Raw genomic sequence first — 13431 nt, 5'->3', positions numbered from 1 at the left:
TAATCATGACTACTGGCAACTTTCCCATTTTACATTTTTACAAACATAAAATCTTCATATAAAGACAATGACACATTATGAAGTCGGGTCACATTGATTTATCATTAATTTTCGGTGCAAGCATATTTGAGATATGTTCACTTAAAAATATATAAATGTAAGTACAGGTGACAAGTTGAGGGAAATTAAGAAAATACATTTCCTCGAAAGAAAAAAAAACGAAAAAATCTTTTCGAAACCATATATCAGTTTAAATAGTGCCATTCCAACAGACGCCTTAAAATGGGACTGCAGCACAAAAATGCTTTACAATAAATATAGAGCATGAAACACTGATTTTGAAGCTGTTCATTCTGACAATGTATTCCAGTGCGTTATGAAGGCAAGGGTGCACTGGCCCTTAAATTTAAACAAACATAGCATCCTTTCCTAAAACATACTAACCAAAAAATTTATAATACACATGGAAAGAAAAAATCAAATAAAAGGAAACAATGTGCTAGCAAGATAATGCACGATAAACTCCATTGATAAGATTTACAGAGGCAGTATGCCCAAGCTATATATATGCTTTATATAATCATTTATGAATATGACATAGCACTGCAACCATGAAACATGCTCCACGGTGATAATAGAAACTCTCTACACAACATCTACATATGGAAGAGGGAAAGGCAGGACAGGGGCTCAGTGCAGTATTCTCAGGGACAGGGGCCGGGTCTTTTATCTACCCTCAGGGTTTTGGGTGCCACGGATGTCTTGGCTTGAGCCCGAGGGGGGCAGTAAACATTCTCCAGAGCCTTCTGGAGCACAGGGGGTCCCCCAGCATGTCAGAACAGGAGTAAAAGTAAGGTGAGGGAAACAGTCACTCCACCATGATGAGCCGTACGTTAAACTCCCCACTGATGTCCTCCTCATGTTCACAATACCTGCCTTGGCCAAAGGACACAGAAAAAGTGCAGGTGATCACATAGGCAGTCTTTTCAGAGCCCTTTCTTCTAGTCTACAAACTGAAGGAGCTGCTTCCTAATCAGCTCGGATTGCTATTTCTAGCTCGCATTCCAAATAAGGCCCCTCAGAAACCCTGGAAAGCATTTGGAGGATCTGGAGTTAAATATATCCTTTCCCCTGACACTGTTTCTCATGTGGCATTTGACTGATAAGAGGGTGAAGGGGTTTGAAGGACTTGTTTGTCCTCAACAAGGCCTGGAGAAGGTGAAACACTTGGTCATTTGTATGTGTGTGTGCTGGTGCTGCATCACTGTCACTCATTTGTAAAGCGTGCAGAGGCAAACTTGAGCAGCATTTGGTGGGTGTCAGTGATAAAAATAGCACCTCTTCTTGAAGAGAGCTCCTCCCTGCTAGGGCATGCCAAATACAGCAGAGATGCTGTGGGGCAGCTATCAACATCCTTTTACAGACATCGGTGAAAGGTGCTGATTTTTAGACAAAATGTATGGAAAACCTTTGAATAAAGCTAAAATGATGTCTCACGAAGTATTTTGGTATCACTTTATAATACAGTTCAGTTCATTACCATTAGATAACACATTATGAAACCACACTTTTAAAGCATATAATAATCTAGGTTCATTTACGAATACATGATTTTTTTTTATACAACCGTAAATGTAAAAACTGAATTAGTATACACTGTTCAAAAGTTTGGGGTTGGTGCGATTTTTTTATGTTTTTTGGAAGAAGTCTCTTATACTCACCAATGCTGCATATATAATATATTTTAAAATGAATTTTATTTCTGTGATGTCAAAGCTAATTTTATAAGCATCATGCTCCAGTCTTCAGTGTCAAATTTGAAATCAATCTTATATGCTGATTTGCAGCTCAAGATATATTTCTTATTATCAATGTTAAAAAAGTTTTTTTAACTTTTGAGTGGCAATTTATGTAGAAATCAACATGAATCAAGATTAGTAAATGCTGTAAAAGTATTGCATTTGCTAACATAAAGAACCTAACTGTAAAGTGTTATTGAGCAGAATTTAATGCACAATGAAGTTACTGGAAAAATTGGGCCTCGTTCAAAAAAAACAACCAGTAAAGGTTTGTGTAAAGTATTTTCTGTGATATCTCACTTAGTTCATTGCAACAATCTATATAAAATTATTATTATTTTTTTTTTTACAAACAATTACCACATAAATATGTTACCTTAATATTTTCAGACCTATATATTTTTTTAAATTTCACCTTAGATTCTTACATTAGTAACATTTAAGTGACTCAATGTATGAAATTTAAAAGGAAAAAGTATACAAGACACAAGACAAAAATAAAATCAGTTATTCAATGATTAAGGATTCAATTATTGAAATGAAAAGGAGACTGAACAGAAAATAACCTTCACCACACTGAACAAGACACTTAAATCTAAAATGCAGGGAAGGATATTCTGAGACATGTATCAGTATCAAACAAAATATCTGATGAAGTCTGAATGCAGCACAGCTATTGTTAGTGGATGCTGCTGTTGTGAGTGGTACAGAGTGTCAGTGGAGGAAGAACAGCACTCTCTTACTCTCATGCTTTTAAAACTGTCACACTCATATCAGCCTTTTTCTTTAAGATATCAAGGTTAAAATATTAGCAACAAGTAGAAAAATAGTATCAAATAATAAACATAACATAAATGATTGCACTTCACAGTGTTAAAAAAAGGTACAGAAACCCCGCAGGACAGTTTTTAATATTAAAACCTTGGATCTTAAAAGCAAGTAGAAAGAGGAACTAAACCCTCTGGACCTTCACCTGGTTGGTCAGCTGACTGGGATCAGTGTTAACAGCCACACTCCTGCACGCTCTCTGCTTGAGCCCGTCTGGGAGAACGCAGCTGCCGCAACGCTGCATCTCCGTACTGGATTCCTGAACCCATCCGCTCTGGGTCCAGCTCTCCTACACAACCAAATGACAAGCACAGCAGCTAGATTCAAATGTTTTTCTAAGCTTATAAGCCACAGTAAACTGGCACTGGTATTTTCGTACCTGACTCTATCTTGTTAAGGATTTTCCGAGCACACTGGACAAAAGCTTCCTCCACATTCTCCCCTGTTAGAGCACTGGTCTCCAAAAACATGAGCTCTGAAAGCAAAGATATAAACAATTATAATTACAATTATAGATATAAACAATCTGTTTAATTACTAATAACCAATCACTGTTTAGCCTCTGAAAAAGCCCTAGTGATTTCAGGGCAGCCAGTTGTGAGTCTAGTGGGCTCTTCATGTTTATGTTAGTATTACTATCCTGTAGTGACCTCTAGTGGTACACTTACAATATGAAAGCAGATATACAGGTGCATCTCAATAGAATGTCAATGACAATTAGAATGTCATGGAACAGTTCATTTATTTCAGTAATTCAACTCAAATTGTAAAACTCGTGTATTATATAAATTCAATGCACACAGACTGAAGTAGTTTAAGTCTTTGGGTCATTTAATTGTGATGATTTTGGCTCACATTTAACAAAAACCCTCCAAATCACTATCTCAACAAATTAGAAAACTTCATAAGACTAATAATAAAAATAAAAAAAATATTTAGTGAATTGTTGGCCTTCTGGAAAGTATGTTAATTTACTGTACATGTACTCAATACTTGGTAGGGGCTCCTTTTGCTGTAATTACTGCCTCTATTTGGCATGGCATGGAGGTGATCAGTTTGTGGCACTGCTGAGGAATTTGACCCCAAATCATCACAGACTGTGGAAACTTAACACTGGACTTCAAGCAACTTGGGCTATGAGCTTCTCCACCCTTCCTCCAGACTCTAGGACCTTTGTTTTCAAATGAAATACAAAACTTGCTCTCATCTGAAAAGAGGACTTTGGACCACTGGGCAACAGTCCAGTTCTTCTTCTCCTTAGCCCAGGTAAGACGCCTCTGATGTTGTCTGTGGTTCAGGAGTGGCTTAAGAGGAATATGACAACTGTAGCCAAATTCCTTGACACATCTGTATGCCTTGACCCCAGCCTCAGTCCATTCCTTGTGAAGTTCACTCAAATTCTTGATTTGATTTCACTTGACCATCCTCATAAGGCTGCGGTTCTCTCGGTTGGTTGTGATCTTTTTCTTCCACACTTTTTCCTTTCACTCAACTCTCTGTTAACATGCTTGGATACAGCACTCTGTGAACAGACAGCTTCTTTGGCAATGAATTTTTGTGGCTTACCCTCCTTGTGAAGGGAGTCAATGATTGTCTTTTGAACAACAGTCAGATCAGCAGTCTTCCCCATGATTGTGTAGCCTAGTGAACCAAACTGAGAGACCATTCTGAAGGCTCAGGAAACCTTTTTACAAGTGTTTTGAGTTGATTAGCTGATTGGCATGTCATCATATTCTAATTGGTTTAGATAGTAAATTGGTTGGTTTTGTTAAATGTGAGCTAAAATCATCACAATTAAAAGAAACAAAGACTTAAACTACTCCAGTCTGTGTGCATTGAATTTATTTAATACACAAGTTTTACAATTTGCGTTGAATTACCGAAACAAATGAACTTTTCCACAACATTCTAATTTATTGAGAAGCACCTGTATATACCTTTAAAGCAACACTATCTAACTTTTTCTGTGTTTAAAATTTGCAAAATGTATATAATGAGCGAGTACATCATGAATTCATCTTCCAAACCATATTTTTATCTTAACCCTAATTACTACTGTACACTTATATTAAGTGCTTATCTTCAGAATATTGTAGCCTGTTTGGGTCGTCACCACTGCTGAGTAACACATACCTGCGTAAATCGCCATAGACAGAAACTTAAGCGAAGTAGCTCCGGTTAGAATGTTCTTCCGCGGGATGCATGGAGTTTTGTTTATTAACCGCTAGAGCGCCAAAAGTTACATAGTGCTGCTTTAAAGGATATTATAGAAGACTTGTATATTAGCTGAAAGCTAAAAACATCTTAATAATGGATTTGTTTATTGCAAACACACAGCTTTTCCCTTCACCAGATGTTAACTGATGGACTGGAGTCATGTGGATTACTTTAGGGTTATTGTGATGCTTTTATCAGCTGTTTAACTCTCATTCTGATGGCAACCATTCAACTATTTGGGTGCCATTACAATTCACTACAGTTGTTACCAGACGGGAACTGCTTGTTTGATATACGCACCATTCTCTTGAGCGAAGCGTGAGGCCTCCAGAAAGGTGACTTCACGGTCAGCATCCAGATCTTTCTTATTTCCACACAGTATGATCACTATGTTCTGGCTGGCCAGCATCCTGGCATCGGTCAGCCAGTTGGTCAGAGAGTTGTATGTTTCTCGACTAACAGAGACAGAATGTGTGAAAAATCAATACACTTCAGGATCTAAAAACACATACCATAGTATAGCTCTAGGTAAATGTCCAGAAATATATGAATATCTAAAGAAAAAAAAGAGCAATACACAATATTATGCAGAAGCACTGGATAAACAAATGTGATTTTACCTAGTGATGTCATACACGAGAAGAGCCCCTGCTGCCCCTCTGTAGTAGCTGCGTGTTACAGACCTGAGGAGAACAAGAATTAAGCCTCTGTAACATCAGCAGAAGTTTGTGATAACAGACAGTAAAATCTAGTGATAAACCAATATACCAGCCAAACAATTATGTGGCTGATATTTGGTCATTTTAGAGAAAACTGGCATTCACAATACATTTCAGAAATAGATAATACTTCTTTTTCCCCAAATACATTTGCATTCAAAAGCTGGGATTATTTTAATCCTTTTATTCAGCAAAGACGCAATAAATCAATCAGTAATAAGCACCAAATCAGCATATTACAATGGCTTCTGAAGGATCATTTGAGACTGAAGGCTGGAGTAATGATGCTGAATTCAACATGGTTATCATGGGAATAAATAATATATTAAAATATATTAAACTAGAAAACAGTTAATTGTGAATTTTAATTCTATTTCACAATATTGCTGTTTTTTACTGCATTTTTAATCAAATAAATGCAGCTTTGATGAGCATAAGAGGCATCCTTTAAAAACATCTTACTGACACCAAACTTTGTAACAGTGTGTATTTGAGTTAATTTTGAGTAAATGCTAAATACATGCTTGCTTAAAGGCTGAACTGTCATTTACAAACACATTTAACTTCAAACAGAATAATAAATGGGGGAAAAAATGTAGGGTGAGATTTATTTTTCATCTCGAATTAATTAAATTGTGAAAAGTACTAGATTGAAGAAAGCAAATGCATGTGCTAAAACAAAGTAAGTGCTAAAACATTCACATTACTGACATTAAATAGTACTCTGGATTGTATATTGGTATTATATCAGCAATCAGCCATCCTGCGGTCTAGATAACATCATAGGGCCTTCTTATTGAACGCTAGTCAAATCACATCTGCTCACAATAGCAGGACTGTATGGCTCAGACCTCCTACAGCATTAGCTGGACTGACACACTTCTGTTCAACAACTATAGCATGTTTTACTGAATGACTACAACATATTTTCTGTTATGAGGTAGTAAGCCTCATAATTCTGAAATAAACATGCGAGACAATATTTTATGTATATGTGTAAAATGAGCTGCAGCAGCAAACAGAGCAAAAAAATAAAAGACAAAAAACAAAAGCTCTTCTCAGTGCTGTCTGAAGAAGACACCAACTGCATAATATTTTGCTTTAAGCTATCTTGTGTTTTTTTATATAAAGTTACATAACTCTAACTTTACTAGTGAAAGAAAAATAGCTTTCACACAGGGGCACTGTGCAGTGTTGCTATTGTTAACTAAAGCTATTAATTAAAAAAATAAATAATAATAATATACATAATAAAAAAATTAATGTATATAAAATAAAAAATGTTGCTTTAAAAAATAACTAAATTCAAGATAAAGTAAAGATAAAAATAAAGTTGTAGTTTTTTTTTTTTTAAGCCTCAAAGATACGTATAAATACACAAAACAAAGCAAAATATAAATAAATAAATAAAAATGCGGTTTAATGCACTGAGGCTATTTTGGTTCTAAGGAAGCTGCTGGCAAATGTTCAGTGTAAATTAAGAGCATGTTAATAGCACTGACAAATGAATCTGCACAAGGTACTATAAACTCCTACATTCAATCTGGACTTGAATCACTCCCTCACCAAATGCTCCACCATCTGACTGCCTGAGAACAAATCTAGAAATGATCATCATAAGCCAAATCTTACAGTGGTCCTTACAACATGGCCAATCCAATAGAGAAACAGATACAGAAATAGGAAACAGCCCTATGAACACACCTGAAACGCTCCTGTCCTGCTGTGTCCCAGATCTGGAGCTTGACAGATTTATTGACCACACTGATTACCTTTGAGCCAAATTCAACCCCGATAGTGTGATTCGAGTCATCTTTGACTGGAGGAACAAGAAAGACAAAAAACATCAGCATCAGAACAGTGACAACTGTGATATTTCATAGATTTGTTTCTCAATGTTTGATGGCAAGACAGAAGAAACAGAAACTGACATACATCTTTTTTCTATAAAATTGTGAAGCAGACAAGATTTTCCAGTCCCTGCATTTCCTATCACAAGGAACTTAAACAGGAAATCTAGAGGGGAGGAAAACAAAAACAATTAAGATGTTTTGTCAAGAAGTGCACAGAAGTCTCATAATAAACTAAAAAGTATAAGAATAGTACTACATAAAACATTAATCAGACTAACGTTACAGGCTATTAACACTCTGTCATAATATAATATAATATATACAAAGACATATATCATGACACCCAAGTTATATCCAAATAAATAACGGCCTTTCTATAGTAACTGTTATTGTCATTACTGTATTAATTCACTAATCAAAGATTAATAGACACTTATATGAATGGCGTCGACAGATGAAACATATGGCAGACAGATAGCTGCTGGCACTGAGCAGAGCTTGTAAGCAAACACTGTGATAAATGAGCTCGGGACACCTGCTCAAATTTACGCTATGCTGTCGATAAGAAGTGTGGCAGGAGAAAAGGAAAATTAGTCACCCTACCGTATGTCTCTGACATGACTGGCGCTGGGTTTCTAGACTGTTTACACTGTGTTTCTGTCTTTCAAGGAAATCAACAAGGATATCAACTAAAGGGAAATCTCTTCGAGGGTTTCGCGCATCCTTGTCGGAAGTTTGTGTAGAAACTACTTCCTGTTGAGATTTTCAAAGTAAAAGTCAAGGATTCCTTGCAAAATGACAATTTAAAAAAGCACGATTTTTATTTATTTTTTATTTATTATGTTTTGTATTTTTTGTTGTTGGTGTATTTGACAGAAATGTATTTAAATCAAAATGTATTTTTGTGCAATTTCTATTAAAACCTTCATGCATTATTTAAATCTGGTTTACTGCAAAACTCCAAGCTCTTTTAAGTAACCACTAGAGGTGATGCTAGTCATATGTACGAGTTGCATCTGTTCTGAAAAAAATACACTAACTCATGATGATTAAAACTCATTTTACAGGGCTGATCTCCTTGTACCTTTCACAACTAATAAAGTGTATTTTGTTTTTATATACACATTTTATCATTGTGATTGTACGTTACCCTTACATAAACCCCAGAATCCATAATTGCAACACAGACTACACAGGATTGATCAGGAAAATAGTGTAGTGGAGTCAAAACTTTCTAAATGAAATCCAGATTCCATACTTGAAAGCATATTATGCATGCTTGGTCAACAGTTCTTCATGGTTGATGTAAATTGCCCTCTATAACTTGTAGACCGCATGTCATTCATGACTGATGGATTTTTTTACATAAATACAAACTTAATGTGGAGCATATGAAACAACGGGTATTAAATAAAATATTTTTGTTTAATCTTTTTATGATGGTATAATCAGTTCATGCTTTCCTTTCAATTAAAAATTAGTTCATTTGAAATCAACAGGAAAAAAAAGTGTGAGAGTTCTTATTTGAGAGCCAACTGTTACTGCCATCAATGCATTCCTGCTGAGACACTTGAAGCTCTTCTAGAAAATCTAATATCATTCCAACACCAAAGAACGAGGCAGTTTGCAGAAGAAGTGCCACATTTCTTCTCCAGACTGCTGTGCATTGGTCCTGGATTCACTGCCTAATGCATCAGGACGTATAGGCTACAGATCTCTTTTCTATGTTTACATGTCATGTTTGTTTTAGATCCTTCCTGGGTCACTATATATGTCAAAGATACATGACTGAACAAGGAATCTGATCTCAAAGGGCTCCTCTGTACAGTCTAATGCTAAAGATTTAATTCTGGGACTAAGTAGCACGCTCTAAATCACAACCACACCGTTGTGTTGTATCCAGAAAAGGCGAAAGCTACTTAGAGGCTTGACAGATTAACTTGGTGAAAAGGAAGAAAAGTTTCACTAGACACCAGTGGCGGACTGGGACAGTAAATCAGGCCGGGAATTTGACTTCACCCCAGGCCACCTCTGTTGCTGCAGTCACCACCAGCCAATTCATGTGTCCACCAGACTGCTAAACTCTTTGGCTCTTTCAGTTGTTTGAATTGGGTTATACTTAAAAAATAAATCAAAATCCTTAGACTGTGGACGGGCAAAATAATCAAATGAAGCATCAAGAAGTATCAAGGCATTCACTGTCTCTATCATCTTTCCCTTAATCCCCCTTTCTCTCACTCTGCACATTGAGTTTCTCTGCAATATGAAATAAGCACTTTCAATCATCTATATTAATTATGCAGCCATCAATTGTATGTCCCAATGATCACAGTCCTACTACTGATGACCTTATAAATCATAAAAGCACATATTTTTCTAAGAGTATAGCCAGCATGTTTCGTTTTGTTTATAGCTTAAACTTTAGCTGAAGGTTCCTGCTCTGACTCAAAAGCTGAACTGTCCACCCCCTCTTGTTCAATAGCAGGAGCACTAGCAGCACTAGTGCTACTGTTGCTTCCTTCGTCACCTTCAAAATAAATAAGCATTGTACACGAGGCTACATATTGTAGACTAGAAATGGAAAATCAATTTCTGGTCAATTTTGGCACTAAAAAAATATTGTTTTTTAAATAGATTTTATCTATTGTTAGTCGCTTTGAATGAAAGCGTCCATCTGCAAAATTATTATGTAAATATTAGGGTGGAACAGTTCAACTTTTTCACAGTTCGGTTTGTTTCACGGTTTTAGAGTCACAGTTTCGGTACCGTTGTATGTGCTATGTTTATGGAAAAACTATACTTTCAAATATATATATATATATTATCATATTATTAAGAATATTCTAACTACAAGCAACAGCACAAATAAATACAAAAGAGTAAAGATACAAATAAAATAAACTAACTTTCAGGGTTTTTTTAGGTAGGTCTTGCATTAGTTTTTAGGTACAGAAATTAAATAAAGTAATCAAATGTAAAACAGCATTGCATTTTGGAGTATAAATTAAAGATTATTCTTTATTAAAGTTAAAAAAGTTTTTTAATCAATAGCAGTGAGTGATTTCTTTATTGTTGCTGTTCGATTAATATAAAGACTGTCACTTTAAGAGAATGCACTGATTCAGTGTTCGTATTAGTATTGAACAAGAGTGAATGATTTGTAGAGGTTTCTTTTTTTTCATCGCTGTTGTAATGTCTGGGAATCCAGAATGCGCTTCCATCAGCAGAAACATATATTAGCTGAACCATGTTTGTTTTACATGCTATTTATAGTAAACCATATTACAGATGCTTTGTCAGATTTAAGTTGAACAGCGGTCTCAGCGCGTGCCGAACCGTGTGTGGTGAACTGAACGGTTCGGTTTTTTCAGTGAACCGTCCCATCCCTAAATATAAATGTAATTCTGACCGACCTGCTCCCTTACTGGCGAACATGGCTGGGATTTTGCAGCAACATGCTGCGTCTGTGGCCATGGCTTTTCTCCTTTTTATATGTTCCCTCTCTGCTCCTCCTTTGCGTTTACGCTCCATTTTTTGCGCGATTTTCTAAGATAAAGCCTGCCTCTGGATATAGCCGATTAGGCAGTGCTTCGCTGATGTTTGGTCATGTGGTGGTGTCATTTTCACTCCGTGATCGACTGATTCGTAGATTCATAAAACCGTCAATTAATTCGCAGTTGCCTACATTAACAGCCTATTGCACGTCAGTCTGATCGGCTGCACAGCGGCAGCCGGCAGGCCAGAATGACCGCCAGGCCACCGGGAAATGTCCCGGTGCTCCCGATGGCCAGTCCGCCCCTGCTAGACACTAAGCTTACATGAACCCTGTATTGGATGTTAAGTCATTGGACTACTTTCTTTGAAAGTTTGCATAGAAAAGTTTGACTTGTTCAAGAAAGTAAAAGCTTCTTTCAAAATCAATCACTTGTCCACTCAATCACTTCATTATGTATACAGTTAATGACACATATAGTGCACTTTGGTGCGATTTCACAACTTCACCCATGGCCACCTATTGCCCATGTACCCTGCAGTAAGGATCTTTGTAGTTAACGGATTCAAAAGATTTGATGTGAGATTAATCGTTACATTTATCAGACACACTGTACATTGGCTATGCATTTTTTTTTTTTTACCAGTATGCGTGTTCCCTGGGAACTATACCCACAACCTTTTGTGCTGCTAATGCAATGCTCTACCACTGAGACACAGGAATGTTCAAAAAACTGATTTGATTTGGAAAAATTATAAGTAAAATATTTAAAATGTTTTGCTTCTCTGGTATTCATTGTATTTTTCTATTACTTTCAATTCACAAAATAACACTTTGTGGCTTGCATTTATTTTGTAAATTTTTTCAATATAATGGAAGTAGCAACAGATCATTTCTTACATTTGAGTGAAATGGATAGAGATAAAGACAGATGTGAAATGATTGGAGAAGTCTGGCATATGTCATCAGAGAGAAAACTGAGTTATGATATTTACAGTAATGGCCAAAATTTTTGGCAGTGACAAAGTTTGTGTTTTGCAAAGTTTGCTGCTTCAGTATTTGTACAATATTTTCCCACATGTTTCTATTGTATACTGATAAACAATAAGCATTTAAGTTTTAAAGTCTTTTATTGGCAATTAAAAAAAAATTAATCAGTATTTACAGAGTTGACCCTTGTTCTTCATAACCTCTGCAATTCGCTCTGGCATGCTGATAATTAGCTTCTGTGCCAAATCCTGAATGATGGCGATCCATTCTTGCCTTATTAATTCTTGGAGTTGATCACAATTTCTGGGCTTTTGCTTGTCCACTCACCTTTTGAGGACTGACCTCAGGTTCTCTGTGGGACTGAGATCCGGGGAGTTGCCTGGCCATTGACACAAAATTTTAATGTAATGATCTTCGAGCCACTTCTTTATCATTCTTGCTTTGTGACATAGTGCTCCATCATGCTGGAAAATGCATGGATCATCACCAAATTGCTCTTGGATTGTTGGACAAAGTCGCTCTTGCAGGACGTTTTGAAACCATTCTTTATTCATGGCAGTGTTTTTGGGCAGAATTATGAGCAAGCCCACTCCCTTGATTGAAAAGCAACTCCACACATGGATGGTCTCAGGATGCTTCACTGTTGGCACATCACAGGACTCATGGTAGCGTTCACCTTTTCTTCTCTGAAGAATCGATTTTCCAGATGTCCCAAACAGTCGGAAGGGAGCTTCATCAGAGAAAATAACTTTGCACCAATCTTCTGCTGTCAAATCCTTATACTTCCTGCAGAATTTCAGACGTTTTTCTTGGAGAGAAGTGGCTTCTTAGCTGCCCTTCTTGACACCAGGTCGTTGTCCAAAGTCTTGCTCTCACACAAACCTGCTGCCATTCCTGAGCAAGCTCTGCACTGCTGAAGACACGATTCTGTAGATGACTCCTCAGGAGAAGACGGTCCTGCTGCTTGCTGGACACTCTGGGACGTCCTGAAGACTTCTTCACTCATTCGAACCTCTCTTCTTGAAGTTCTTGATGATCTGGTAAATGGTTCTTTCAGGTGCAATATTCTTTGTAGCAGTTTCCTTTCATGTGAAGCCATTTTGATGCAAAGCTATGATGGCTGCATGTGTTTCTTTGAAAGTAACCACTGCTAACAAGAGTAATCAGTCTGCTCTTACAATATTATTAATATGATAGTGATTTTACCCGAGTAGTACTCATTCACACTTTCACTTGTGCTGCTGATATGATTAGTCAGTTAATGTTAGCTGGTCATTTTGTGTCAGGATCAAAAAACTGTGAAATTTGTCTTTTTGTGAAAAGTACATTTTTTGGGCCAATGAAGCTTTTAGCAATTATTTAAAATGCATCTGATTACTCTACACAATAATCTAAAAACAATGTGAATCAACACCACAACAGCTTAAGCAGAAAACTTTACAAAACAAAAAAATTTATGTCACTGCCAAAACATTTGACCTCGACTGTAGATGAAAAAAACTTTCTAAGATGAAATATATACGCAAGGGATT

At 36.5% G+C, this 13431-nt stretch overlaps 1 protein-coding gene across 1 annotated transcript; it reads right to left on the bottom strand.

Moving 5' to 3' along the window:
• Window positions 1–85: 85 nt before the first annotated feature.
• LOC132110709 (ras-related protein Rab-4A-like) lies at window positions 86–8175 on the bottom strand. Its single transcript, XM_059517547.1, has 8 exons — window positions 8020–8175; window positions 7499–7579; window positions 7268–7382; window positions 5465–5527; window positions 5145–5299; window positions 3007–3102; window positions 2773–2916; window positions 86–1364 (listed from the first exon to the last, which is right to left on the bottom strand). Exons 1-7 carry the CDS (start codon window positions 8033–8035, stop codon window positions 2801–2803), a joined length of 642 nt encoding a protein of 213 aa, XP_059373530.1. The 5' UTR covers window positions 8036–8175; the 3' UTR covers window positions 86–1364; window positions 2773–2800.
• Between the last annotated feature and the right edge of the window lie 5256 nt (window positions 8176–13431).

This window comes from Carassius carassius, chromosome 30 (assembly GCF_963082965.1).
Source record: "Carassius carassius chromosome 30, fCarCar2.1, whole genome shotgun sequence".
Classification (NCBI taxonomy): Eukaryota; Metazoa; Chordata; class Actinopteri; order Cypriniformes; family Cyprinidae; genus Carassius; species Carassius carassius.
Note: the sequence above shows the minus strand (reverse complement) of the source record. Positions and strands in the feature narration are given on the sequence as shown.